Here is a 27214-nt window from a genome sequence, read left to right as displayed (position 1 = left end):
GTGTTAGCTGGTTGCTAGCGTTAGCCACGCTAGCTCAGGGCAGTAGTGGCAAAGCAAACACTCTTTCCTCCACTTCCCTGTACTGTTGAATTTATATCATAATTGTCCTCACTCATAGGAGATTGACTTTGAGAGTACATTGTAACTGACCTCATGTTAAAAGTCATAATGGGCGTGTGTGTGTTTTTCAGGAGAGCTGCTGATGAAGTGAATGAACCTCATCCAGACTGCGCTCCTGTCATCACATCTCAACACACGGAGGAGAAAGCTGCGGAAAGATTCCAACGGAGAAAAAGGAGACAGGAGGTCGTGACGGCAGTTACTGCAGCTGCTGCACCTGAACCTCACACACCTGATGGTTATCAGGCTCCACAACAGAGCGACATGGTGGAGAATGAGCAGTGTGTCAGTTATAAACGAATGAATGGTGAAATTAAGTCCATGTGTGCTGAGATGAACCGCTTGTTTTGTTTATCTTGATTATATGTGGCCAACTTCTGTTTTTCTGTAAATAAAATTGATGGCTAACAGTCTTCCTCTGCTTAATTCTAATATTTATCCTGAACATTCAGGACAGGTAAATCTCCTCAGCTGTTACTGCTCATATGGTGACAAAAACCAGCCTCTGCTTTAATAAGTTAATAAGACTATGGTGAAATTAAATATTGTAGCTCAGTAGCTATTTATGAAACTTCATTTTAATGGGAAATCCTCTGTGAGACTGTGCCATTTACCCATGCTGCAATAATGTCACCATTTCTGGTTTCAAAGTCTTCTGTTTATTACCAACCTTCTTGTGTCGTGCAACACACTGTTAAAGTTACAGTTACAGTTCAAATAAGGTGCAAAAGTCTGTGCAAACAAATATCACTGCAACTGTATAAAGTACGATTAGATTGTGCATAAACAAATAACACTGCAAATAAAATGAAGGAAAACATTGTGCACCTTGCAGTCCACCAGCGTCCACACAACTAAGTCACAAAACTTTGCAGCTGTCACAAAGATGTGAGTCTGTCTGGCTGTAGTGTTTCTGTGTCTGGCTGTAGTATTACTGTCTTCTTCAAGACAAAATGCCATCACTGAATCCAGACAAAAGTTTGTGCCCTGACAACCTGTAGCGCCGTGCTGCTGCGATGCTTTGATGGGCATTTCACTTCCAGGCAGCCTTTTCCACAACAGGAGCGGTAAGTGAGCCCAACCGGGTCTGAACCGGGTCCAGCTGGTCTCCATACAGTCCGTCGCCTTTCTGTTTTGGTCCATTTCTCCTTGTGTTTAATTCTGTCTTGTTGAAGCACAGTACATGATCATTTACTGTAAACACTGTAAACGTGAACGCGCACAGCGCCACCTCCTGTTGTGGCATGCAAATTACACAACACTGGCAGTTGTGAATAAATCCTAAGTCCTGCGGATGCGAATCAGGAAGGTGCAAAATCACTGCCAAAAGTCACGTGACGCTGGGGAGCCAATAGTTTCTCCAACCCGCAGAAAAGTTTCTCCAACCCGCGGAATTTTTTCTCCAACCCGCAGAATTTTTTCTCCAACCTGCAGATTTTTTTCTCCAACCCGCAGAATTGTTTTTTGTACTCGGAAAAAAAAAATTAATCTTGAAAGATTTTATTTTGCACTTAAAGAATATTTTAATGTAAGTGCAGATACATATTTTTTTAATTTGTTGAACGTTTTTTTGATGGACAAACCTAAGTGCATTAGTTGTGAATGACATTTTGCTTTTGCAAAACACACTGAGTTTGTGTGTGAATCATCGGCTGTGAATAAAACACGTTTTTTGTGTTGGAGAGGTTTTGGCATTAATTTCACTCCATATGTGTTCAGACTGTTTTTTATAGAAGAAATTTTGACAAAACAGGACGAAAATGTTCAATTATCTCCGTTTACAGGATCGACATGTGCATATTATTTATTGCGTCTGCACCATGAGTGTTGCTCACTCACTTATAGCTTGTCTTTTTAAATCCAAAGTGCTTTCCTGCCTTTGCTTCTTAAATCTCAGCTGTTTTGTTGTAATTCCAGCTGTTTTATGTTTCCCCGCCCATGCTTTTCATGCTGTTCAAATTCCCGCTGTTTTTTCTTTAATTCCATTTGTTTTCCGCCAGTTCCTCACCCATTCTTTTCAAATTCCAGCTTTTTTTTCCCTCTTTAATCCCAAGTGTTTTGGGCTGTTTCCCCATCCATGCTTTTCAAACTCCATTCGTTCTTGTTAATTCCAGGTGTTTCCAGCTGTTTCCCGCCCATGCCCTCATGGACGCCAGGCTGTTCCACTGGCCTGGGTTTGAGCTGCAGCTTCTCAGGCAGCTGCAGAAACAGCAGAACTGCTCTCTGTTCTGTGACACGCTGCTGCAGACCGAAGGTGAAATCATCCCCGTAAACTCCAGTGACTATCAGAGTTACATTATCTCAAATATTTAAAGACTATCATGGCAAGTTAGTATGCAATTGGTGACTGTAAAGTGAAATGCAAAGCTTTCATTGACTCAACATTGTTGCTCGGCTGCTGCCGATTGTCACCTGCAGTGTGTTTCCCTGGGTCTCGTCTTGCAGGCATGTTGGTGCCGACCCACGGCTGCATCCTGGCCGCTCTCAGTCCCTACCTGTCCCAGAAGCTGTCCACCGCCCCGTCTCCTCCGGCAGGGCAGAAGCAGCAGCTCCACCTGCAGGCCGTGAAGCCGCACACCCTGCTCAAGCTGGTGAGTCTGCTGTACTCCGGGCAGCTGGAGGTCAGAGGTCACACGGAGCAGGACGACGTGCTGGCCGCGGCTCGCCGCTTGGGGATTACCGAGCTGGTTGAAGGACGTCCGGATTTGGGGAGGAGCAGACGGATTCAGAGCGTCCAGGACGCAGAAGTTCAGGCTGATCTGACAGCAAGGAGAGACGACGTCTCTCCAGTCAGGAAGGAAGGACGTTTATCTAAAGCCACGCAGACGGAGAACTTAGAGGAGACCGTGAGATACCAGATTCAGCATTCAACCCCCGAAGTTTCTGCATTTTTGAACGTTTCTATTGCCAATCAGCAGAAGTTTGATTGTTCGCCGCTGAGCTGTGATGAAACCACAGTCTCCGCGCTTTCCCATCACCCGATGGGATCGTTCGATGGTTCAGACTCACCCGCCACCTCCAAGCAGTCCGACGACAGCCAGGCGACCGGACCCGGCTCCGGAGGAACCGCCGGCAGCGTGGCTGAGGGCGGCGGAGACGAAGCGGGACGCTCCAGGAGGGGTGGCGGTGGAGGCAGGACGAGCGTGGCCACGGTGAAGCTGAGGGAGACGGCTCACATCTCTGTCAAGGTAACGCCAATAACAACAATAATAACCTTTATGGTGACCAGTGGAGTCACGTAAAGCCACATGGGGTTCAGAGGAGGTGACTTGTTCTCGACCATGAGCGTTTGAAGCTGGGTTATTGAGTTTTTTTTTTGCCAGAGAAGAGAAAATGATGTTGTAAATGGGAGAGATTGTGAGATTAGCCTCCTCCTGAGCTGACTGGTGTTTCTGCTTCCACACACACTCCTCTGGAATTTCTCACTTTTAAATATCAAAGAAAAATGTGACTCAACATGATTCATTCAGCAAAGTTGTTTGGGTAAATAACAATATTTCAATAGATTGATTATAAGTAGTTGACACCGGGTTGCAGCGTGACGTTTCCTTCAACAGTCTTAAATCTTGACAGTGGTTTATATCTCACTGTTGCAGAACCGTAGGCTTGTTATTTGCCTGCTTGTGTGATAATCCCCCCAGATTACATCTTCTCTGAGTCTCTGCTGCAGTAATCTGTGGTCGGTCGGTCTCCGTCTCAGCGCCGTGTCGTCTCTGTGCAGCTGAAGCTGAGGAGGAGGACTCGGGGAGCTGTGTGGGAGGTGGTGAGCGTTCAAACCCAGGAGGAGAAGCTGTCTGCTCGCCGCTCCCGGAAACAGGTCCGTCAGTGTGCGGCTCCCTCGTTCAGGTTTCATAACCGCCTCTGGAAGCGGCGAACACACGTTTAGTTATGTGGGAACTCGCTCTGCGGTGAGACCCGCCGTTTCGGGCCTTTGATGTTCACGCTGGAAGCTCCGGTTGAGAAGGGAGAAGCAGCAGCATGACGCAAAGGCGAAGTAAACGCCGAGCGGAGCGGCTGGAGCCCGGCGGGGCGCCTCGGGCACGGCGCCGTTTCATCATCTGCCGCACCGCAGGTGTAGAAATCAGCGTGAATAATCTGCAGTCCCTCAAAGAGGGAGCGGAGTCATAACGAGACGATTAAAAAAGCAGAAACATTTAACACACCGATTATCATGAGGCGTATCTCTCAGCCTGGAATAGTTTTCCCTCCCTGGAGCTTCACACAAAATACCGACACTGAGGCTCCGTAATGTCGTCCAAACGCAAAACTTCCTTGAAACCTAAAGGCAAAAACGAAGCGTTTTCACTTGAAACGTTCTTCATGGAGACGGTGTCTCAGTGTTTTAAGCAGCTCAGGAGTGAAGGTGTAATCTGGGTTCAGACCAGCGTGATGTGGTTGCTCCTGACCGTTAGGAGGCGTCGTTCTACATCTTGGTAACGTCCCAGTAAACCTGCTGTTCATCTTAACAGAAACAATCCAGACACGCGTCGCCGCCACGGAGGGAAGTCCCGCCTCCTGCGACCCACAAGCCTTCAGAGACTGGAAACGTCGTCCGCCCCCAGCAGCCGGAGCAGCTCGGCTCGGAGTCGGAGCCGCTCCCTGACCTCATTCCTGGGTCAGAGCTGGAGCCGCTCCCTGATCAGGTTCCCGGTCCGGAGTCGGAGCCGCTCCCTGATCAGGTTCCCGGTCCGGAGTCGGAGCAGCTCCGTCAGCATCAGGCCTCCATTGAAGAGTCGGACGAGCAGATCCAGAAGCTGCTGGACGATCTCATGATGGGCATGAACATCCTGCCGGGCTTGGAGGGCGGCTGCAGGAAACCTGAGCTGACAGATCCAGGTACACCTTCAAGCTTCCCCGCAAGATGTTAAAACCTGAATCCTCTCTGAAGGATCTTTGGAGGCATGCAGCTCATTTAAAGCACAGATTCTGTTTTCGGTTTGAAATTGTCTTCTTGCTTTCTGTCACACATACATACAAAAATAAATATTCCAAGTTCAGATTAACCGCTGCTCCTCTTCCCTTCTCGTTCTCCAGGTTTCCATTATGGTTCTGAAAGTCAGAACTTGCCGAGTGGCTCCAGCGTGTCGAACGCGCCGCCTGATGTGCAGATCGAGGGACGAGACTCGTCCTCCTGTCAGAACACGTCTTCGTCCGAGCAGCAGGTTGTGGTGGTGGCCGCAGACGCCTGGTCCGGTAGGCAGAGACCGGGTTACTCGGCTTCAGAGCAGACGTCTCAGCAGGACCATCTGGAGCCGGAGGGAGGTTTCCCCTTAGGGGAGATGGGTGATTTCACTCTCCCTCCATGCATCTCTCCAATACCGCCTTGCAACTTCCCGAGGAAACGTCCTGAACGGGACGCCAGGCCGAAGCTGCGAAGACCGCCGTGGCTCAACGAGGGACCCGACCTGCTGCAGTTTCCTCTCAGCACCATCACCAGTGACCAGGATGCGGTCCACAGCCCCGTGCCGAAGCGTGCGCCGAGCCGAGTGACGGGCAACGCAACGAATGGACAGACCGCACAGGAAGGAGCAGCGACAGCGAGGCTTCAACCCACGGCCGCCCAGAAAAGTTCAAGCTCTCAACAGAATGGCTCAAAATCGGATGACCCCGCCCCGAGAAAGAGGGCGAGACGCCGGAATTGTCCACAGCATGACGACGGTTGTGATTTGGCGTGCAAGAAACCAAAAGTCAGTGATGAGTCGAAGAGTGTGTGCTTGGTGGATCTGTCCAGCAACAACGCGCTGGCAGGTTCTCCAGACGTCCGTCGCAAACGTTCAGAGAGACCAGAGAAGTCCGGCAGAGCGGCGGATCTGATCTCCGAATGGCCCCGAATCAGGACCAGAGCCTTCGTGAGACAGTTTCAAGAGATGGCGAACGACACAGTCGGCGAGAAGTTTGTTTCCATCCCGCTGGTCCACAGAGCGAGCGGCGTGAAGACAGAGCCGTTGCTCTCGAAGCGAGGCCGGGGAAGACCCCGCAAGGTGAAGCTGGAAGTGAACCTGGCAGACGGGTTTCCCTCCGTCCTCGAGGCAGAGACGCTCCATGTTGGACCCGAGGAGGAGACGGCCGACGGCTTACCCAAGGAAGAACCAGACGGAGGAGCAAACGGAGAAGAGCGCAAGAAACGCCGGAGGAGGAGGAACCGAGCGGAGGAAAGTCCACCGAAGAGGAAGGCGAGGTCCGGGAGCAGCGACGTGGTTCCACTGGACGACGGAGGTCGGCCTCAGAAGATCAGCAGACAGGAGCGCAAAAGGAGGAGGAAGTCCAGGAAGATACGGGGAACGAGTAGTCCTGCAGGAGACGGAAGCGACGTGAAGCGAGAAGGAGACGGTCCGACGGACCGTTCGGTCCACAAGCTGGATGGAAGCGAGTCTCTCAGTGAATCGGCAGCGCGGCAGGATGAGGTGAAGAGCTCCTCTCAGGAGGCCAGCGTCAATGGCCAGGGCCGCTCGGCGGCGTCCTCCTCCCTCCGCGGAGGCGAGTCGAGACGAGTGAAGCCTGAGGTGAAGGAGTCTCCGGCGGACGCTGAGGAAGGTCAGTGGCTTTTCTATCAAGCCAAGTGAAATTAAACCTTCTTTTTGAAGTGTGTGAAGCCAGCTCCACAGAAAAAAATGATCAGGAAATTCAATCTACTTACCATTAGATTAGTCCATAAAGTTCAGCCTGGAGACCGAGGCTGTGTTTACACACCGTTTCATATGAAGACGTGTCATTTTTGCATCTTAAAGAAAGTAATACAATTGGAAACGACCTTTGTTTACATGAAAATGGTGGAAACACTGAGGACGGCGTAGAGTCGGCCACTAGTAGGTGCTGTTTCTTCCATTTCCACATTGGTGGATTTTTCGAAAAGTTGCGTCTACGTTGGCTCCGAGTGTCGTCGTTGTCTAAACGGACTAGTGGCCAGTGGCGGGATGACAGTGGTTCCCAATCTGGTTCACTGGGACTGGAGCACAGGACATTAGTTGACACTGTCTGAAGTGGAGGGCTGAAGCATGTGATTCCATTTGAAGGTCTTCAGTGGAATCAGACTGTTTTCCAAATGACTTCTGGACCAATATCAAACTGGTGCTCCAGTTTGTTTTTTTTAAAGAAGAATGTAAAGTTCTCACTTGAATTGCAGTTCTTCAAACATGTTTGCTGGCTTTACAGTGTTAAGATGCCAACATCCTCAAAGAAAAGGGTTTTATTCACGTTTAATCGGGCGTTTTTCTGAGAAGTTGTCTGTTTGTTGGTGTGTGTTGCAGAAACGTCTGTGAGTTGCGCTGAGCTCGAAGAGGAGGGTGCTCTTCCTCCTCCGTTGGAGGCCACGGTGATCCAGACGACCCCCTGCAGCATCAAAGAGGACGAGGACGTCGAGGTGGACGTTCTGATCTGCTCTCCGTTTGGAACTCCTCGGATCAGGGCGTGCAGCATACACCTTATCTCTGACGAGGAAGAGGAGGAGGAGGAGGTTGACGTGACCGGAGATTAACAGGATGAGCGTTGCCTCTGGGTTTCACTTCATCCATTCAGCGCCCGAACGCATCAAGTCTGTTTTGTTTTGTTGATCAGTGCAGGATGAAGTCTGCTTTTCCAGTTGTTTTCTGCACAGTTCATTTTTTGCACTTCAGTTTTAAAGTTCAGAGAAGGAAGAAAACGTTCTTACTGTTTGCATTTGAAATCTTTATTTGTTAATTATTTTAATCATTGTACATTTTATGTGGAAAGTGTCGTTTCAGTGGCGTTTGTAAAATAAATCCTCTATGCTTCACAAGTACAACTTAATAGTGTGGAAAAAATGTAAAAAAAAAAATAAAGTTCTGAAAAACGTCTTTATCCTTTTCTGGTTTTGTGAATATATGTAAATAATAATAAATAGACTGACCGGTACAATGGAAATAAAAAAATCTTGCCGTTGCAATGCGGGTGTCGTCCTGTAGGGGCGCCGGAGCGCTTTGGATCGAGCTTCCTGCAGCGGAAGTGCAGCCGGAAGCGGTCCACACATGTTTTATCAGCGGTCTGAAGGTTACCGAAGAGCCGCACTGCTCGTGGGCTCCCTGTCGGTCACCTCGGCGGAGTTTGGCGCAGACTGAGGCCGGTGGCGAGCGTTCGTGAGACGGAGTCATGGACCCCATGAAGGCGCAGCAGCTGGCGGCGGAGCTGGAGGTGGAGATGATGGCGGACATGTACAACCGGTGAGGAGAAGCTAGCGGCGGCTAGCCGCGCGAGCGGTCCGCGCTTCACGTGCTTCATTCCCCCACCGCGGGAAAGACCTTCAAATACACCAAACTGCGTTTCTTTAAGTCTGCTTTAGGCCGGTTCTCCTCGTGGACGCTCCGGTTGCAGCCATTAATCCCGGTCTGTGGTTTGAGGGATTAAGATGCATGAAGCCACCGAGGACTGAAGTCAGGAGTTTCTCCCAAACACTCATTTCCAGGGTTTGTCTAGTTTTGCAGTATCGATTTAGTTTCAGCAGTCCTCTGATGTTTGGCTGCAGCTCTGCAGTTTGCACATAAAACATTAATATTATGTTCTCAGCTTTCTGTGATGCTATCAGGATATTTAAATGTTGATTAAACCTATTGCACCTTCTCAGTTCAAATGGTGTTTCTCCAGCAGTGTGTCATCGGGCAGAGACTTCACTGTAGGTACATCAGATAATGCTGATCAAGGGCAAATTGAGATAAACTATTTGAAAGTGTCTTAAATTGTTCCTCTCTTTTCCCAGAACAGATCAATAAAAGCTTTATCACCTGCAGGAGGAATGACTGACACACGCTGTCACTCAAACATGAGGGATTTACCAGTCCTACTGTATTTAACACATCCATACTAAGATCTCTGGGTATATCTATATATTTATATCTATTCTATTCACACCCCCGGTGTGTCAAGACAGTGCAGTGATTCTCCAGCTTGTTTTCAAGGTGTCACGTGTGTTTGCCTTCAAAAATGGACGTATTGTTGTGACTTTAAAACCTACAAAGTTTGTATTTGTGCTAATGAGACAACAGTTTTACTGCCTCCATGGTAAACGTGTGTGTGTGTGTAAAGTCTTTGGTGTCCTTGGGAGATGTTTATTTCTTCTTCCTGTGGCTAATCTCCTCCTCATATGACGAAGTGCAGAATGTGGTGCAACAGCAGACATGAATCCAGAATCCAGTCTGTCACCAGTTAACAGGGAAACCAGTTACTCTTTAACCCAAGAGGCTGAAACTTCTCCAGTGAGGGGTTTTAGTTGTTCTGTGTGACTCTGACGAACTGTGATCATCCGTCTGACGTTGTCAGGTTCCAACTTGAATTCAGATCTTTTGAAAGTTTGAGTGTTTCTCTTGAATGTGGCTCTTTACAGATGTTGACGTCTTTGTATTTTTTGTGACTTTTTGGTGGTTTTGCTTTGATTTTTCGGGCTCCTGCTTCCGGGGGTATTGAAGTATAAATCCTGCTAACGGGCCTCCCGCTCTGTTTCCCGGCAGAATGACCAACGGCTGCCACAGGAAGTGCGTGCCGCCGCACTACAAGGAGGCGGAGCTCACCAAGGGCGAGTCGGTGTGCCTGGACCGCTGCGTGGCCAAATACCTGGACCTGCACGAGCGGCTGGGCCGGAAGCTCACCGAGCTGTCGGTGCAGGACGAGGAGACCATGAGGAAGGCGGCCGTGGGCAGCGGCTAGACGCCGCCGCCGCGGTCAGGGGTCGGGGTGGGGTAAATTTAAAACAAAAGAAGTTCAGGCTCCGCTGAGACGAACTGGCCTCCTCTTCACGCCGGAGGACGATCCGCAGGACGGAGGCTGCAGAGGGAGGCTGCCGGGATCTCCTCCTCACTTCACACTCGGCCTGGAGACAAACCGACACACACCTCTGAGTTTGTGCTCGTTTACATCCGTCTCTGAATCCAACATTCAAGCCTGTTGCCTGTGTGTCAGACTCCAGGCGCGTCTGACAGGTTTAATCACGAACTATGAGTTTTCTTTGTTCAAAATTTTGTTAGTCAAGTTTTTTTTTTGTTTTTTTTTTTTTAAGTGAAGTGGTAGAAATATGGTGCGTTCATGTCACGAGGGAGAGTGAGAAATTCCAGTTTCTGAGTTGGCTCCATTCACAGTGATAGAAGTCACTTTCCTAGTAAGTGAAATAATGGTGTGTTCATGGGTAACTGAAACCGTGGGACTGTTCAAATGTCTGAACTTGAGGCTTTGAGGTCAATGTTTACACACTTTGACATGTTAGTAACTGTTTTCTTCAAGTAACCAGACGACTTAAAGTATTAGAGGTAAGAAATACTACAAGTACATCTCAAAACATTTTATTGTTGTGGAAGAGTAATTTATCGCTTAATTAAACTCGAATAGTAAAACGTTAATTTTACTTCTGTTAAAACAGTTTAAATCTTAGTTTTTTTTTATGTCAATGTTTCTTAACATTAGATGGTTTTCTTTTTTTCCAGCCATAAACCTTATTAATGCGTTCTCTATCTCGTAGGTTACACGTGTGAAACTAAGTGACAAAACAACCAACTCTGCTTTGATATTCTCACGTTTTGAGATGCGCCTGTACATGTATTAATGCGGGTGGGTTCAGTGATGTGAAATCTGCTGCTCGGAGCCAAAATTCACACTTTCTCAGTGTAAAGTTGTGAGTTTTCCCAGTTCCTGAATGCATCATCGGTCTGTAAATCACTCTGGAGGTGTGGTGCCTTCAGGCCAATTGGAAAATTCCCCTTTCTAAGCAGCGGAACAACACAACCAGAGAGTTCACCCGTGTATGGGAAAAGGTGTGATCAAACTTTTGATCTGGAACTCATGATGCATTCAGAAAGCTGGGAAATTCTATGACTAAAGCTGTTTCCGTAATGTTTGCCGTGTCAAGACTGATGAAAGTGATCATCAGTTTGAATCCAAGTGTGAAAGTTCAGACCTGTGAGTGGAGATGAACATGCAGTAATTCCCACCTTCAGTGGGAAGCTGGGAGTTTACAACAATCAGACAAACTGTTCTCCTGAATGTGTGTTTGGTGCTTTCATGAAGGGTTTTCTGTAAACAGTGTGCACACTTAAAAGCTTTTTGACAGTGGGCTTCTGATTTGATCCAATTAGATTTTTCCAACTTATCAAGATTTCTCACTTTCCCAGTTGTAAATTCTGCTTCGCAGCACGCGCATATGTTTGCTACTCAACATTCAATTTTCCCTCAGTTCTTGGTTTGTCTTGAACGCACCATTGGGCCGTGAAACTCTTTGTTGCCTTCAACGGCCGGGAATTTGAAAAGACGGTCTCATTGTCTAATTTCCCAGTTTGTCTTGAACGCACCATTCTTAAAAATGCGGTTTCATTATGGTGCGTTCACGTTCATCCGTTCTTTTCTGTGAACGACAGAAGTAGAATCACATTGACAAACCTAGAAGAAAAACCTCGTTTCTGACATCGTTTTGTTCATCAGTGAAGAGCTGACGTGTATTTTCAGCACTGGAAAGTCAGTTTTTAGTGAAGAAAGCGCCTCTAAACAGCTGAGAGATTCCCGTTTCTGTGATTTCGATGTGAATCGGTGAAAACTTATCAGAACAAGCGCTGATCTGGAGCCAGAAGGCCTCTCCAGCCTCTATGCAGCGTTCCCTCTCTGAAGCCTCGTTTTCGCCTGTCGCTCGGTTTGATTGGGTGAAAATCAGCCTGAACTTTGCTTGTTGTGTGTTTGTGTGAGTGTGTCTCTCTCTTTGTGTGTGGACTGTTGTCAGTGTGTCAGTGGGCCATGGTTTTTTGTTTTTTTCGTTTTTGTTTTTTTTTTCTCATGTGAAAACCAGAAGCTGAACAATATGTTAAGGACTCTAATAAAGTATCATGTATCTGGACTTGTCCTCGGTGTGTCCTGTTCTGTCCTTTACTTCATTTTGAGGCTTTTTTTCCTGGATGTTTGTCACAAATAAAACCAGATAAATGTGCTGCACTAACTGTTTTTCACCGACTTCCAGCTGGAGAGACATCAGGATTTTCCCATTTAACCACGAATTAAAGCTTATTATTTCTTTGGATTGGTTGAAACTCCAATAAAAGGAAATCGAAGTTCTGGGTGAGATTCATTGTAACGCAACAGAAAGCACACCAGATTTCCGCAGCGTTCATTAGATTTAACTGGAAATTCAAATTAAATTTTTTTATTCTCTATCTTTTTATTCGTCATGATTGGGTAATTACAGTTTTCTGATTGAAACGCTTCAAGATGATTAAATATTAATCTGATGGCTCCAGAACTGGATATTGATCGGATCGTTAGTGCGCATGTAAACAGATGATCAGTCATTTAAAGGGTTAAGTAGAGACGCCAGAGGCAGAATCCACTTTTGGGAGTTCCTATGAAGTGTGTGTGTGTGTGTGTGTGTGTGTGTGTGTCCCTTTAAGGCAAAACAGTGCCGCAGTGAGGAAGTGAACTTTACTTTCGTTTCCCTGTTGAAACTTTATTTTTGACTGCACCGTGTGTGTTGTTAGAAAGAGGAACTGATCAGTGGGTGTGCATGACAGTGTGTGAGTGTGTGTGTGTGTGTGTGTGTGTGTGTGTGTGTGTGTTTCTGCGCCTCAGAAGGAGCCACCTTCCATCTGAGAGGAGCTACGCTGCTTTAACATGGTGAGTAAACAGCAGGAAAACAGGATTTATGATGTTTTTCTGACTGAAACAACCTGGAATCCATCCGTTTAAAAAAAGATGATCATCTACACTGACTGGAACCTGAAGTCCTCATCAATAACAGCTACTAAATATCCAACTAACAGCAGCTTTAATTAACACAAGTTCTTAATTCTTAGTGGAAAGTAGAGCCATTTGTGAGAGAAATGTGAATTTGAGGAGTGTAACTTGTGCTGTTTTCATTACAGATTAGTGTCGTTTCTATAATCTGTGAGATTTAGAGAACTGAGTTCAGAACAGATCCTCTTTTAACACATGGCTGCCTGGACACATGGCGCTTACAGAAAATTAGAAAAATTAGATTAAATGTATGAGCAGGCAGGGTATCTATCTATCTATCTATCTATCTATCTATCTATCTATCTATCTATCTATCTATCTATCTATCTATCGAGATCTTCAAAGCCAATGTTAAATATTAAAAATATAAAAATAAAAATATACCTAGAAAATAGATCATTTTAAATGTAAAACAAACCAAAAATGCTTTAAATAAATGAAAACGCATGGAATTAAAAAGTCTATAAAAATATGCAACTTAAAATGGCATCTAAGTGAAAACAAATCACAAAAAAATGATATAAGAAACAATAATAGCTGATAAAAGAATTGTTTTAGAGTAGAAATATACAGATAACAATAAGAACATATGAATGAGCTCATGAACTGAGATAAAGAGCAGAAGATACAGCTTCGAAACCAAAAGTGATTAAATAAAAATAAATAAATGAGAAAATGAGTGATTTAGCAACCAGAAATAAAGGATTGAAAATCCGGAACATGAGTGAAACATAAGAATGAGCACAAGACAAATGACAAAGCAAATGGTTTCAGGAGCAAAAAATAAAGCAAAAATACAAAGTACTGAGAAAAATAACTGAAATTAAATGAATTCAAAAGGTGGATTAAAAGGCCACATAAAGCCAAACAAACAAAGCAATCAACCTTCATCTGCAGCATCTTTCAGTCTTCAGCGGGATTTTTAAACGATTCTCTTTGTAAATTCTCCATAAATGTTTGGCTCTGAAGCTGATGCTAAAACTTTTGCATCGAACATGTTTCTTCTGGACTGAAATTCATGAACTCTGCTTCATTTCTCCACATTCCTGCCTGGTTTTGTGTGGAAGGTTCACTGCTTCATTCTTCCATCATGATGTGAGGATGGCTTTATGAATGGAGGAGTCTGAAAGGACACACATCTGAGGAGATTGAACTTTTTCTACTCAGAGAAAACACAAGTTAGACTTGATTTTATACATTTCACTGTATTTTGCACCTCTCTGTCTCTTGGATACGAAATACTGCTGAATATGCTCTATATTTTTCCTTGAGAAATGAAGCTCTTCTGGTTGTTTGCAAACATTTTCTTTTAATTTTTTTAATATCAATTCATTATAGAGATGCCAAAAGACACAAAACATGTTTTCAGAAATGAAAAAAATCTTATTTATTAATTTGATAAATCTACATAGAGAACACATTAATCTAAATCAACATGTCTGGAGTGTTGTTGGAGGAAGTAAAGCTGATTTAATCCTAATGTACTTAGATAATAATCAATAATCAGTTTATACAATTATCCTCCTGACTGCTTTTATCATGCATTTATACACAAAGAGAGAGAAACATTTGGACTGTCGTTCATTGAAAGCATCTTACTTAAATTTAAAACTCCTGCTGGAATAAAGAGAGGGAACTGCATCGATCGTATCAAGAAAAAATCTCCATAGGGACATTAAAATACAGATGTAACTACATATAAATTCAGTTTGAAGCTTTTTGCAAAGTATAAAATAAATTCAATTTAATGGAAAAGATTTAATGTAATTGAACAAAACGTGAAGGAATTGACTTTTTTAAGGAAAAATGAAGGAAATTTTAGTGGGACTGTGGTGAAATACATTGAAATAAATCAAACCACATCCAGCTTGTGTTTTCTCTTTGAATCTTGATGCATAGAAAAATTCCACTCTGCTCAGAGATGTGTCCTTTCAGACATGACTCGTTAAATGTGAATAAAATGCTTTATATCATGACTAAAGTTCTTTATTTTTCATTAAAATTGGAGAAAAAATTGCTCAGAAAAAAAACTGAAATGTTGTTGAATCCTTGTAATTCCACCTTTTGACCACTAGATGGAGGCAACTGCAAGAGAAGCGCTGCTGGATGATGCTGTGCAGGCGGCGGCGCCACCTAACGGCGGCATGAATGACCTGCTGGATGTGGCTCCTGAGGACAACCTGCAGGGCCAGGTGAGTCCCTGACCCTCCTGGTCCATCAGGAACCCGCCGGCGTCAAACTGAGCCTGTCCCCCTCCAGATGGGGGAGTTTCTGGACCCGCAGGCCGAGTACAACGAGGAGGAGGAGGAGAGGAAGTACTACAGGAGGAAGAGGCTGGGCGTCGTCAAGAACGTGCTGGCCGCCAGCGTGGGCGCCATGATCGTCTACAGCGTGTACATGGGTGGGATGCATAGAAACACACTCCGTTCACGCTGTGGGTGAGCTGGTATTCATGTGTGTGTGTGTGTGTGTGTGTGTGTGTGTGTGTGTGTGTGTGTCAGGGCTGCTGCAGATGCAGCTCATCCTCCACTACGACACCACCTACCGAGAGGTGAAGTACAGCAACCTGGGCCTGGAGGACATCGACCGCAAGATGCTGATGGGCATCAACGTCACGCCCATCGTGGGCCTCCTGTACACACCCGTCCTGATCAGGTAGACACACACACGCACAGCGCACGGCGCTCCACCGCCGGTACCAACACACACACCTGATCTGCTGCTGGTCTCGTTCAGGTTCCTGGGCACCAAGTGGATGATGTTCCTGGCTTCAGGGATCTACGCCCTCTTCGTCTCCACCAACTACTGGGAGCGCTACTACACCCTGGTCCCGTCGGCCGTCGCCATCGGAGCCACCATCGTCCCCTTCTGGACCTCGCTGGGGAATTATATCACAAGGTGAGGCAGGGTGGTGTGCAGAGGCGGAGCGTGGGTCTCAGTACAGCGGGGGGCGGAGCATTCTCCACGGGCCTTTTATTGAGCCAAGCAAACCTGTATGCCTCAGAAAGCAGAATAAAGTCACAAACCAGTTCACAAACTTGTTCTGAAGAACAAATACACATACGAACACACGCACACACACACACACACACACACACACACACACACACACACACACACACACACACACACACACAAATGCAGCCTGACAGGTGTCAATACACCTGTCAGGCGTATGTCAGAGCGTCCGCTGTCCATGGTGCTGAAAGCTCAGATTAAAAACTCACTGGCTAAATCTGTACCATCTTTGATACAGCTTAAATATAAAATGAACACAGCTGGTCTAAAATTACACAATCTATTCAGATAGATATAGACACAGCTATCTATATCTTTTGGAATTCACGTATATTAGAAAAAAATAGACTCGGCGGTCTCTTATAGTTGAGAGCAACACAAGGCACATTCAAATAGGCAGGTGTTTAAGACCACAGCATTCTGATAAAGATAATATTTTTGAAGGTTTCACTGACTCACCAGTGGCTCCGATGTTAGGTTTTGGGTAGTACCGCTAGCAGCTAGCATAGTGTTTAGCATACTGTTTAACTTCCCTCCAAAGAGTTCAGATCAAGTGCAAAAGAAAAAACTCGTTCATTGTTTGTGTGTATGTGTGTGTGTGTGTGTGTGTGTGTGTGTGTGTGTGTGTGTGTGTGTGTGTGTGTGTGTAGGGGAGTAACAAACAGGGCAGTGGTTTACACTCCCTCCACACTGAGAACGTCATGGGTTTGAGTCCCGGCTAAGTTTTCTTGACGTGACTCTTCTCTCTGAGCTCTGGAGGTGATTATATGATATTTTTAATGACATTTTACACATCGTCCAAACATTGTGGAACTCGGGGTTCTGAATATTGCCTAGACACCCTGATAAGAATGAATTAAAGCAGCCTCGTCTGGAGGTGATAAATGCGTGGATTAATTCTTCGGGTCACTCTGAGGCCACGTGTTCCTGATCTTAGAAACATCATGCAGGTGAGAAGCTGCAGAGGAGGACGGATGTCGTCCATCCCTCCTCATCAGACCAGGCTTCGCCCAAAAACTGTTCCCACTGTCCATGTAGTCCACGTTTCTTTCAGGACGCCATCTAGACAGCTAGTGATTAAACTAGGATGTTGAGCTAAACATTTCGTCACTGGTCAAGTCAGAGAAGAGGCCAGAGAAAAGTATGGAGTCCCACAAATTGTTTCAAACTTACACACAGATACAATGTAAAGTTTTGTGACCTTTGACTGACGTAACAGGGAGGATTTATGATTACTTTTAGCCAGCAGTTTCAAACTAGACCCAGTGTCACCTGCTCTGATGTCTGAAAACCTCTGAACTGTGACCCCAGGATACTCTGAAGTCTGGCCCTGAAAACTGGCACTGCAGGCTACATTAGCATCTTCTGCTAGCAGGGCTGTTTGGAGCTGCAGAGCCAAATTCTGCACTTATTACAGATGCTGTAATCACTGATGGAGGCTGAGGAGGAAGAAAACATCAAGCACAATGAGCAGGAGAAAGATGGAGGAGGAAGAGGAGGAGGAGAAGGAGGAGGACAGAGAGGCCGCCACCCAAGGCGTTCATATTTCAGCTGAGAGACATCGTCTCTCCAGCGTGTCCTGGGTCGTCCTCGGGGCCTCCTCCCAGTGGGACATGGCTGGAACTCCTCCCCAGGGAGGCGTCCAGGAGGCGTATGGAACAGGACCTCAGCTGGCCCCTCTCCCTGTGGAGGAGTAGGGCTGTCCTCCCAGCTCCTCCCTGGTGACGTAGCTCCTCCCCCTGTCTCTGAGTTGGCGCCCAGCCAGCCGACAGGAAGCTCATTTCAGCCGCTTGCATCCTGGATTTCGGTCATGACTACAGGCGAGGGTAGGAACGTAGACTGACCAGTAAATGTTGAGCCTATCGGTTGGCCGAGGAGCAGTTTACCTGATATTAAATCATTTTTTTACACCCCCTGCTGACACTGGCTCTGCTTCTGCTGTGTTTTATACACTCGTCCTCACACGTCCCCAAATTACACATGGTGTTTGAGCCGATCACAACAAAGCTTCAGAGAAGGATCGTTAGGCACCTGATGAGCAAGTTTGTTTCATTTTTTTGTCTGATCACAAAAAGCAGCAACAATACCTCATATTTCTCTCCAGTCGATTCTGCGGAACTTTAAAAATCATTTAGCTGCTTGTTGAGACGCTGCTTTGTTTGTCAAGCTGAGCTCTCTCTAATCACCACTTGTGTTTTTTTGTGTGATTATATTTTTGTTGAGCACGCTGCTGAGATTTAAAGACACGTCTGGTCGAAAACTTTTCTTCCATTCCGTAACGTTGTTTCATAGGTCTGTGAAGAAAGATTTTCTCCACCCTTCACACCCCCTCTGAGGTCCGACAGGCTGTTACACACCTGCTGAGGTGACAGATTGAGGGAAGCGGGTTTAGATCGGTAGACAAAGGTCAGCTGTGCGGCGATACAGACAGAACTCACCATTAACACGTTCAGAAACCTGCAGGTCTCACTGGAACGTCAGGTGATGTGAGTGAATGGAAAAGCACATGATGACTGAAGAGTGAGGATGAATCCAAAAGTATGAAGCAGAGTTTGTTTATGAATGTTCTTACATGTTCGTACATCAGTGTCAAGTTGCTCGAGGTTGAGAAAAACTGAATTTCCTTCAAGTGGAAGCAGAATATTCCGGCTGTGAAGAGTCTCAAGGCGACGCTCACAGTTTTTCTGCGTGAACTTATGCTGAATTTGGGAAATGAAAAGAGAAAGCCTTCACACTCCAGTCAGTATGTGTTCACACAGCCAGTTTTAGCATCGGGCCGAGAGACGTAAACATGCTGAACATCACTGTTTCTGCCACGGCCAGACCGTCAGCCAGCTCACCAAACAGCAGCTCGGCTCCCCGACTCCAGACCATCTGCACCGCGTCGAGTGTTTCCATGCTGAGTTCAACTCAAAAAGCCAGTTCCTGCTGGGAGGCGAGGATTAAAGTAGCACTGCAGAGACCCAGCAGGACAGAACACACCGGCAGCAGAGAGCTGCAAGCTCAACATCCGAGTTTACTGGAAGGATTTCATGCAAAGAAAACAACTGAATGAGTGAAACCAAATTCACAGCCAGATAAAAGCACGTCCATGGATGCCGTGCAGAGACCTCCACCTCCACCGGGAGCAGAGTTTCATCGTCCTTCGCAGGAATCTGGACATGCACAGTTGCAGGATTGTGTCTTTTTGCTCATCCATAAACAATTGTTTCCTTTTCAAACCTGCAGGATGGCGCAGCAGTATTACGAGTACGTCAACTACAAGCAGGAGCACGTGCAGGACCAGAAGAAGCTGCCCAAGGGCGCGTGCCACAGCTACATCATCGTCTTCCAGTCCGTCTTCTACATCATCTTCAATGTGAGTCACCTGAGCTCATCAGCAGATCCAGACCTGAACCCAGTCCAGACGCTCCAGCCCGTCTTCTTCTTCTTTCTTCCAGCTGAGCTTCGTCTTCGCCGAGTTCCCCATGAGCCTCTTCCTCAACAACGACCTGCAGGGGAAGGCCCACATCCTGGACAGGGTGGAGAAGTGTGGTGAGTACCGCTGGCATCCAGACGTGGAGCTGCAGGGCGGAGAGGTTCTCATGGTGGGACTCACCGACAGCGAGAGTCGTGAACGAATGATTCCTGGAGACCGTTTCACAAAGCAGGTTATAAACGCTCAGCTGCGCGTTGATGTCCTCTAGAGTTCTCGGAGTTAAGTGAGCACGCCACAACTTTAAAAAAATGGCATCAATAGAGCCACGTTTGATGAGTCGCCATGGCAACGGGGAAGCGGAGGGAGGGGTTTTCGTTTTAATGAGCTCATACGGCGGATTTGAATGCTTTTAGAAAGTAGCGCAACAAACTGCAGCTGCAAAAAAGAGGGAGAACATTACTGCTCTGGTCAGTGCAGAAGTTGTAATGTGGTCTTTTGAAATCGCAATGATGTCACCAAAAACTTGGCAGCAACTTAAATTGAAATATTAAAGGTGCTGTAGGCAGGATGTTGCTAGTCAGTGCTAATTTTTCTGTGTTTTCTTTGGATTAAATGTTAGAGTATCCATTGATAATCCTTTAGGAGTGTAGCATAACTGCACTACCGCGAGGGCGCAGCGTTTCCATCTGTCTCTGTTCTGAGCCGAAAAGGAATCTCCACAGCTCCAGGTATCTTTGACCAATCAGAAGAGCCTCTCAGGCTCTAACCGTGATTGGTCGAGGGGCATTCGTCACACGTTCTTGTGGGAGGGGCTTAACTTGCGTAAGGGCGTGATGTCAGAGAAAACAGGACAGGATTGGCTGTGCTGGGTTTCAAATCGCCATCTTGCTTAGGTAAACCTAAGCAAGATGGCAGAGATGCTGAATCCTGCCTACAGCACCTTTAAATCATTGTTCAAATAGGTGACAACTTGGAATAATTTCATGGGAAGACATGATTGTTTTTAACATGTTTTACAATGAAAAGTAAATATTAAGTGTCTCTTTGATAGCTGACGGATCAGGTTTTAGGTAGATGATGGACTATGACGTGAAACTGTTCCGCGAATAAGGATGATTGTCTGGGAACTCTGCGGTCAGATAAACAACTCCTGACCAATATTTAATCTTCTGTGCAGCAAAGCTGTGCCTTCATCCACAGATCCTCATCAAGAGATAATAGTTGGTGATAAAAGACTCTACCGACTGAGTCTAATGGACTCTAATATAACAAGACTGACAGATTTAAAAAATATATATAATTGTTTTAAATGACAGATGGCAGAAATACACTCTGTTAAACTGTCCAGCTGGATTAATGAAGGAGGAAATGAAACTATATGTGGCGGAAAGTGGGCGGAGTCAGAGAGAAACTAGGCTTTGAGGGAAAAACCTGCTCCGGACCAGGTTAGTTCAGGTTAATTCCAGGTTAGTTCAGGTTAATTCCAGGTTAGTTCAGGTTAATTCCAGGTTAGTTCAGGTTAATTCCAGGTTAGTTCAGGTTAATTCCAGGTTAGTTCCAGAGTGTGTTACTGCAGTAACTGACTGAGAGGTTATCTTACCTCTTTCTGTGAATCAGATCACAGTTTCTCCTCTTTCTCTAGGTTGAGTTTCCTCCTCTGTGAAACTGAAATCTCAGAGTTTCCCTCGTTTCAGGGTGAAGAGGCGCAGAGTTTTTACTCAACCTGCTTTGATAAATGGTCTCCTTCAGAATCTGTGGTGTTAGTGTGAACGGACTCATGTTATACTGAATATCATTCGCCATTCACTCTCATTCTTTCACACACACACACATAGAGATGGCTGCAGAGGAAACCTTCGTTAGTGGCAGCTTGTTTGCTGTGCTGCTGAAGGACACTTTAATACACACACACACACACACACACACACACACACACATACACACACCTGTATGATCTGTGTTTTTCTGGTTGGATGGTGAACTATTCATACAATCTGAAAGATTAATACTATGTACAGAGCACAACTTAAACAGTCCTTGGTATGGAGCTGAAATATGACAGGAATGTGTTTTTCTTTGTATCGCCACAACTATTTTCAGATACCAGCACGTCCCTCCGGTGTCTGCTTTCTACTTTCCTCTCTACATGTGAAGGCAGATTTATGTACTTTGTCCTCATTACTTTGTTCAAACTGGCTCCCGGGTGTCAAACACAAGGTTTGTTAAGGCCCAAATTAAAAAAACAATTAAATAAAAAAAAAAAAAAAAGAATTTAAATGTTATTTGAATGGATTTCTAACTGTTTTATATATATATATATATATATGTTTTCTGGACCAGGGCTTGCTATATTGAATCATTTAGTTTTGACTCATTCAGTTTTCACTGAACTAAAGCCTGAAAATCGACTTAATTATATTAATAAGATACGTTTTTGGACCTCATTACTTCTCTGTATTTCTAAATACAGGACCTAAAATGACCTCTTTTGGTGCTGGTATCAGTCTTCATCTGCTCTGGCATTTACCTCCTTTCTGTGTGGAGTTTTTTTTTTTTCCTAGCTTCCCTCAGCTCTTTTGTCCGAGCTTCACTCCCTTTTTATTATCTCTGCTGCCACGAGTCTCTTTGTTGGTTAAGAAAAGCTGGTAAACAAACATCACTCTACCTGCCAAACTACAAAAGCCAGAGAGAGAGAGAGAGAAAACATGGTTAACAACGAGCCGCTGGAACATTTGGAGACCGAAGAGTTTCTGAAAGTGTTTGAAAAGAGTGAAACTGAACTTCAGTGAACCGTTTGGTGGATACTCTGCATGTGAAGGCTGAAGATTATCACCCAGACCTCAACCTTACAGGGTGAAACTGGGTTCGTTTGGGGGTTTTGGCTTTTTCTGCTGCTGCAAAACACTGAAAACCCCGAACAGGACAGGTTGAATGCAGAGGAAATACTTCCTCAAGAAGATCAATGAAACTAGATGTTTAATTGCAGGATTTGTGTCTGCGCTGTTACCATCACATGTAAACCTGAACACCTCGTCCGATGACTGCAGACATGTGAAAGTTGATGCTTCCTTTTTAAAGTCAGCAGCAGAATGAGGAAACAGAACCGTGGAGAGTTTCACATCACCTCAGGCGTCTCACCACTCTTTTCTCTGAAAAATCACCAAAAGCACAAACAGCACCTGACGCCCCCCCCCACACACACACACACACACACACACACACACACACACACACACACAGCATGAAGCTGCTTTCGCTTTCACATCTACATTTCAGGCACTTGTAGACAATTTCAAAAGTATTTCTTGGTAAAAGAGTCGTATTTGTTTCTTTTCTATCAGGCTTGAGGACTGTTTTTGCTTTATTTGGAATTAAAGGTTTTTTTTTTCGGCCTCCACCAGGTGCCGACGTCCACGGTTTGATCCCCGGCTTTAACACCACTGTGCTCACCAAGCTGCCCCAGTCCATGCTGCTCATCTACGTGGAGAGCGTCCTCATGGCCTTCGCCTTCCTCTCCATGATCATTGTAAGAGTTCAGAAAGACACCAAACCAGACTTTTTGTGACAAAATTCTACAACAGATGTGGTAAATGCAACATAATGCTTGTCAAGAGCTTTTTTTAAACAACCAACAGTTCATAAAATGTAAAAATGAGTCAGAAGAGCAGCAGAGCTGCTTTGACACTCCGCCCAAACTTTAAATGAAGAACATGTTGATACATTAATATGAGACGTTACTGTAAAACATTGTGATTCTTGAACAATGTCTATATTTACTGACAGATCTTGTCTTTTCTTAAGCATATAAATAAATTATGCGAGAATTTCCAGAATTTTCTTCCAGCTAGCCTCAGCCTGCGTCTTGTAATCCCACTTTGCACCACAAGGTGGTGCACAAAGTCTCGTTTACATCTTGTCTTACCCAAAATGAGAAAAAGAAGCCTCTGCAAATAACGTCCAGTCACTTATAATGAGTTAATTTGTGTAACGTAATTCAAAGAGACTAGAAAAATGAATTTAGATGAGGAGTAAAATCTAAAAATTTCGATCAGCAGAATTATTGTACGTGTATACGAGTGAGTTAACTATGAAGTTGACACGTTTGTAACATATTTATTGTAGAAAAAGTAAATCAAATGGAGATTAGAGCCTCGTGCAGCTTTGTACTGCTCCAGTTTGATTTTAAAATCATGTCTTAAAGCTGATTTTCTAAAAAATTTTGCCGATATACAGTGTTGGAGTTTTAAAATGCGAGTCCTGCCCAGTGGCTGCACTCCTGATGTTTCCTCGTCTCCAGTTCCTGGTGCTGTGCGGCCCGGCGTACCGGCCGACGGAGGAGATCGACCTGCGCAGCATCGGGTGGGGAAACATCTTCCAGCTGCCCTTCAAACACCTGAGAGACTACCGGCTGCGGCTGCTCTGCCCCTTCTTCATCTACAGCGGCTTCGAGGCCATGTTCGCCATCACGGGGTTCTCCCTGGTAAAGACTTCTAGAAGGACGAGCCTCAGACTGATGTGAAACAGTGTCTGACGTGCTTCCCGTCTCCTCAGTCGTACGGCGTCTGCGTCCTGGGCCTGAAGAGACTCTGGCTCCTGATCACCGTCTACGGCCTGTCCGCCTCCGTCTTCTCCTCGCTGCCCCTCCTCCTGCTGCGCCTCCCCCGCTGGACGTGCCTGGCGGCGGGCGCCGTGGTGCACTTCGTGCTGCTCGTCGCCCTCTTCGCGTTCTCCCCGAAGCCGAAGCACGAGGAGTTCCTCCACCCGCTGCTGGCCGTGGCGGCGCTGTGGGGTCTGGGCTCGGCTCTCAACCGGACCGGAGTCAGCAGTGAGTCTCCGCGGCCCGCCGGTCTCACCCGGACGCCGGCGAGGCGCCTCAGCGCTAACTCTCCTCTGTTCCAGTCCTGCTCGGCGTGCTGTACGCCGAGGAGAAAGAGCGCCTGGACTTCGTCTACACCATCTACAACTGGTGGCAGGCCATCGCCATCTTCATCGTCTACCTCTGTGCCCACCTCCCCATGAGGGTACGAGGCTGCTAGAGCGAAACGTCTCCGGGCTACAAGGTCTCCGTTGTCCTAACTTTACTTTGTGTGTCCGAAGGCCAAACTGTCCATCCTGCTGGTGACGCTGCTGCTGGCCTGCTACTGCTACTGGCTGATGGAGCGTCGGCTGGCCGCGAAAGTGCAGTACAGACTCCCTCGAATCCCCCGGCCACGGCACAAGGTGACGAAGCCTCTCTGGATTATATCTGACAGGGTCCCTCAGTCAGGCCAGTACTGCCAGAGTTTCACCGGACAGCATCCAGACAGTGGAGCCATGCTAGAAGACGCAGTTCAGACTCCTTACGTCTGTTTACCAGACATGGTCAGGTGATGAAAAGCAAAAATAAAAGCAGTAAATGATGCCAGAGGAGGGATGAGGAAGATGCTCTATAATCTGGACGTTAGAGGAGACAGATGGATAAAACCCATCAGGAAATATTTAGAAGTTTTTCACAAAGTAAAAGTTGAAAACACTTTGTTTTCCAGTCTCTTATATAACTGAGACGTAGAGGAGAACTGTTGAGTGGTGAGAATTTAACTCCCACAAATAGAACAATTAGTCAATGAAGCCTCTGTGTGATCGAAGCTTCGTGGTAAAACGTCCTCACTGTAACACGTCCCTTTCTTTTTCGGTCCTCAGGTCAAAGGTTACCGCTACCTGGAGGAAGACAACTCTGATGAGTCAGACTCAGAAAAGAGCGAGGATGAGGAGGGCGAGGAAGAGGACGAGGAGCGGGACGGGGGGGAGGAGAGGCAGGAGGAGCAGGAGCAGGAGGAGGTCTGGGGAGCTGAGTCCCCCGGAGCCAGGAGGAGGGGAGGCGAGGGTCAGCGCCGCCGCCGCCGCCAGCAGGAGGCCGAGGAGGAGGAGGAGGAGGAGGAGGAGGAGGGAGGGGAGAGGGAGGAGTGGTAACGAGGTGCCAGTCCAGGTTTTATTTATTCTGAAGAAAGAGAAACAAACATGGACTTTATTCATCATTATTATTATTATTATTATTCATCCGACGCTGTTGAGGTAACAAACTCAGATTACGACACCAAACTTTTCTCTCACTACACAGATTGCGGCTCCTCTTTACCAAATGTGCTGATAAATCTCAAAGGGCAGCTTGCTTCTTTTCTGCTTCATCAAACTCAAAACCTGTCATTTAAAAAAAAAAGAAGAAAAAACTGACTAAATAGAGGCATCGGTTTGACTCCGGCCTGTGTGAGATTCACTGAGAGGGGGTGATATTTTTATCTTCAAACCTCAGTGAGCCTGCATATAGACGATAAAAAAAAGCGTCTCCTGGTAGATGCCGGTCCAGCCTGGGGCGTCCGCAGGCTGCGCCACACGCTGCAGGCAGGAAATCAATGTGAGCGTGAATGGAGGTTTATATTCAGCAGGTACAGATGTGTGTTTTAAAACCCACACAACTCAATACAGCGGTGGTGATTCAGGAAAACCACGTTCAGACTGTACACTGTGTGTGTGTGTGTGTGTGTGTGTGTGTGTTACATTCAGAAAGAAAAAAAAATGTATTTATACTAATTCAGATTGATTTCTTTCAATGTATGTATTCACACCTGCACTCATTCAAAAACAAAAATACGTACTCTAAGTGTATTTATCTGTATATGAGTGCGTGTATGTAAATATATTTAGTTTATAAAGTCAATATAAATAATCTATATTTTATGAAAATATATTTGCACAAAATAAATAATCTACATACGAGTAAACATATCGAATTCAACTTGTCTAAAAAGGGGAAGGAAGAATTAAAACTCATGTTATCATACCTCTTTTCAGTAATAACATGTTATAATAATCTTTCTTCCTGAACTCCGTGTATGTTTTATACATATTTTTATATAAATATATTTTTACAAAGAATTTATAATATGAGATTAGGAGCTGAAAGCATTGTATTTTATTTGAATTAGCACTTTTTGTGACACACAAATCTGCTAAATTAGTTTATTTGGTGACACTTTACTTGAAGCCCCCTGTATAACACATAAGTACATTTATAAAGCATTATTATGCCATTATAACACGTGTAGCTATAGTTATAAACATTCATAGATGATCACAATGCCAGGACCGAACCCTAACCCTAACCCTATGCTGTATAGTGAGTTATAAAGCATTTTGATCATGTATGAGTGTTTATAACTACTTATAATGTGTTATACAGGGGGGCTTCAAGTAAAGTGTTACCGTTTATTTTTTTAGATTTTTTTAGGTAATCAGGCCAGAGGCTCCTGGGTAACTCCCTGAGACTGAAGGATCCAGGTTTGAATCCCGGTGGTGGCAGGAACTTTTCCGGTGTTAAAACTAAGATGTCAGAAGCAGAGCCGCACGTATTTCTACTCATGAAGTCAAACAAAGACTCAAAGAAACATAAGCGCTCATTACCTTTATCCAAAATCCATCTCCTGATATAATCACGGCTACGTTAGATTTTTTGCAGTATTTACTGATAAATTCTCTTCTGTGTTAACAAAATAAGTTTTATAAATATGTACTGTATGCATATATAGATAGTATTGTAAATAAGATGTGAAGCCTTACTGCTGCAAAACAACAGTTTACTTCATTTCTGAATAAAAACTATACAGTTTATTTCAAACTTGTATTGTAATTTTCATGTTCTGTCAGTAATTACATGAGCATCAGAGCTGTTATAATCCAGCTCCTCTCATGGGGACTTTGACATGGTCTAGATCAGGGGTGTCAAACATAAGGCCCGCGTTTGTGTTGTGAGCAGTTTGAAGCAGACGTGGTCACTGGTCCTGCGAAGGGTTAAATGGACTAAATGAACATTTAAACCACAGATGAAATGAAAACGGCGTCACGTTTCCTCCAGGCTGAGACACAGAAATATTTGGATTCACTCATAAAATCAAAATATCTCAATACTTTTTT

At 45.5% G+C, this 27214-nt stretch overlaps 2 protein-coding genes across 2 annotated transcripts; both read left to right on the top strand.

Moving 5' to 3' along the window:
• Positions 1-8106: 8106 nt before the first annotated feature.
• timm10 (translocase of inner mitochondrial membrane 10 homolog (yeast)) lies at positions 8107-11935 on the top strand. The gene is made up of 2 exons (XM_030094182.1): positions 8107-8297; positions 9579-11935. Exons 1-2 carry the CDS (start codon positions 8227-8229, stop codon positions 9772-9774), a joined length of 267 nt encoding a protein of 88 aa, XP_029950042.1. The 5' UTR covers positions 8107-8226; the 3' UTR covers positions 9775-11935.
• Positions 11936-12543: 608 nt separating this feature from the next.
• On the top strand, positions 12544-26396 carry unc93b1 (unc-93 homolog B1, TLR signaling regulator). The gene is made up of 13 exons (XM_030095079.1): positions 12544-12711; positions 14907-15023; positions 15091-15232; positions 15333-15486; positions 15568-15729; positions 19078-19207; positions 19290-19383; positions 22669-22793; positions 23565-23747; positions 23819-24092; positions 24167-24288; positions 24365-24487; positions 24947-26396. The coding sequence occupies exons 1-13, from the start codon at positions 12709-12711 to the stop codon at positions 25214-25216; spliced, it is 1899 nt and encodes a 632-aa protein (XP_029950939.1). The 5' UTR covers positions 12544-12708; the 3' UTR covers positions 25217-26396.
• The last annotated feature ends 818 nt before the right edge of the window (positions 26397-27214 follow it).

Source organism: Salarias fasciatus, chromosome 6 (genome assembly GCF_902148845.1).
Source record: "Salarias fasciatus chromosome 6, fSalaFa1.1, whole genome shotgun sequence".
NCBI classification, from domain to species: domain Eukaryota; kingdom Metazoa; phylum Chordata; class Actinopteri; order Blenniiformes; family Blenniidae; genus Salarias; species Salarias fasciatus.
Note: the sequence above shows the minus strand (reverse complement) of the source record. Positions and strands in the feature narration are given on the sequence as shown.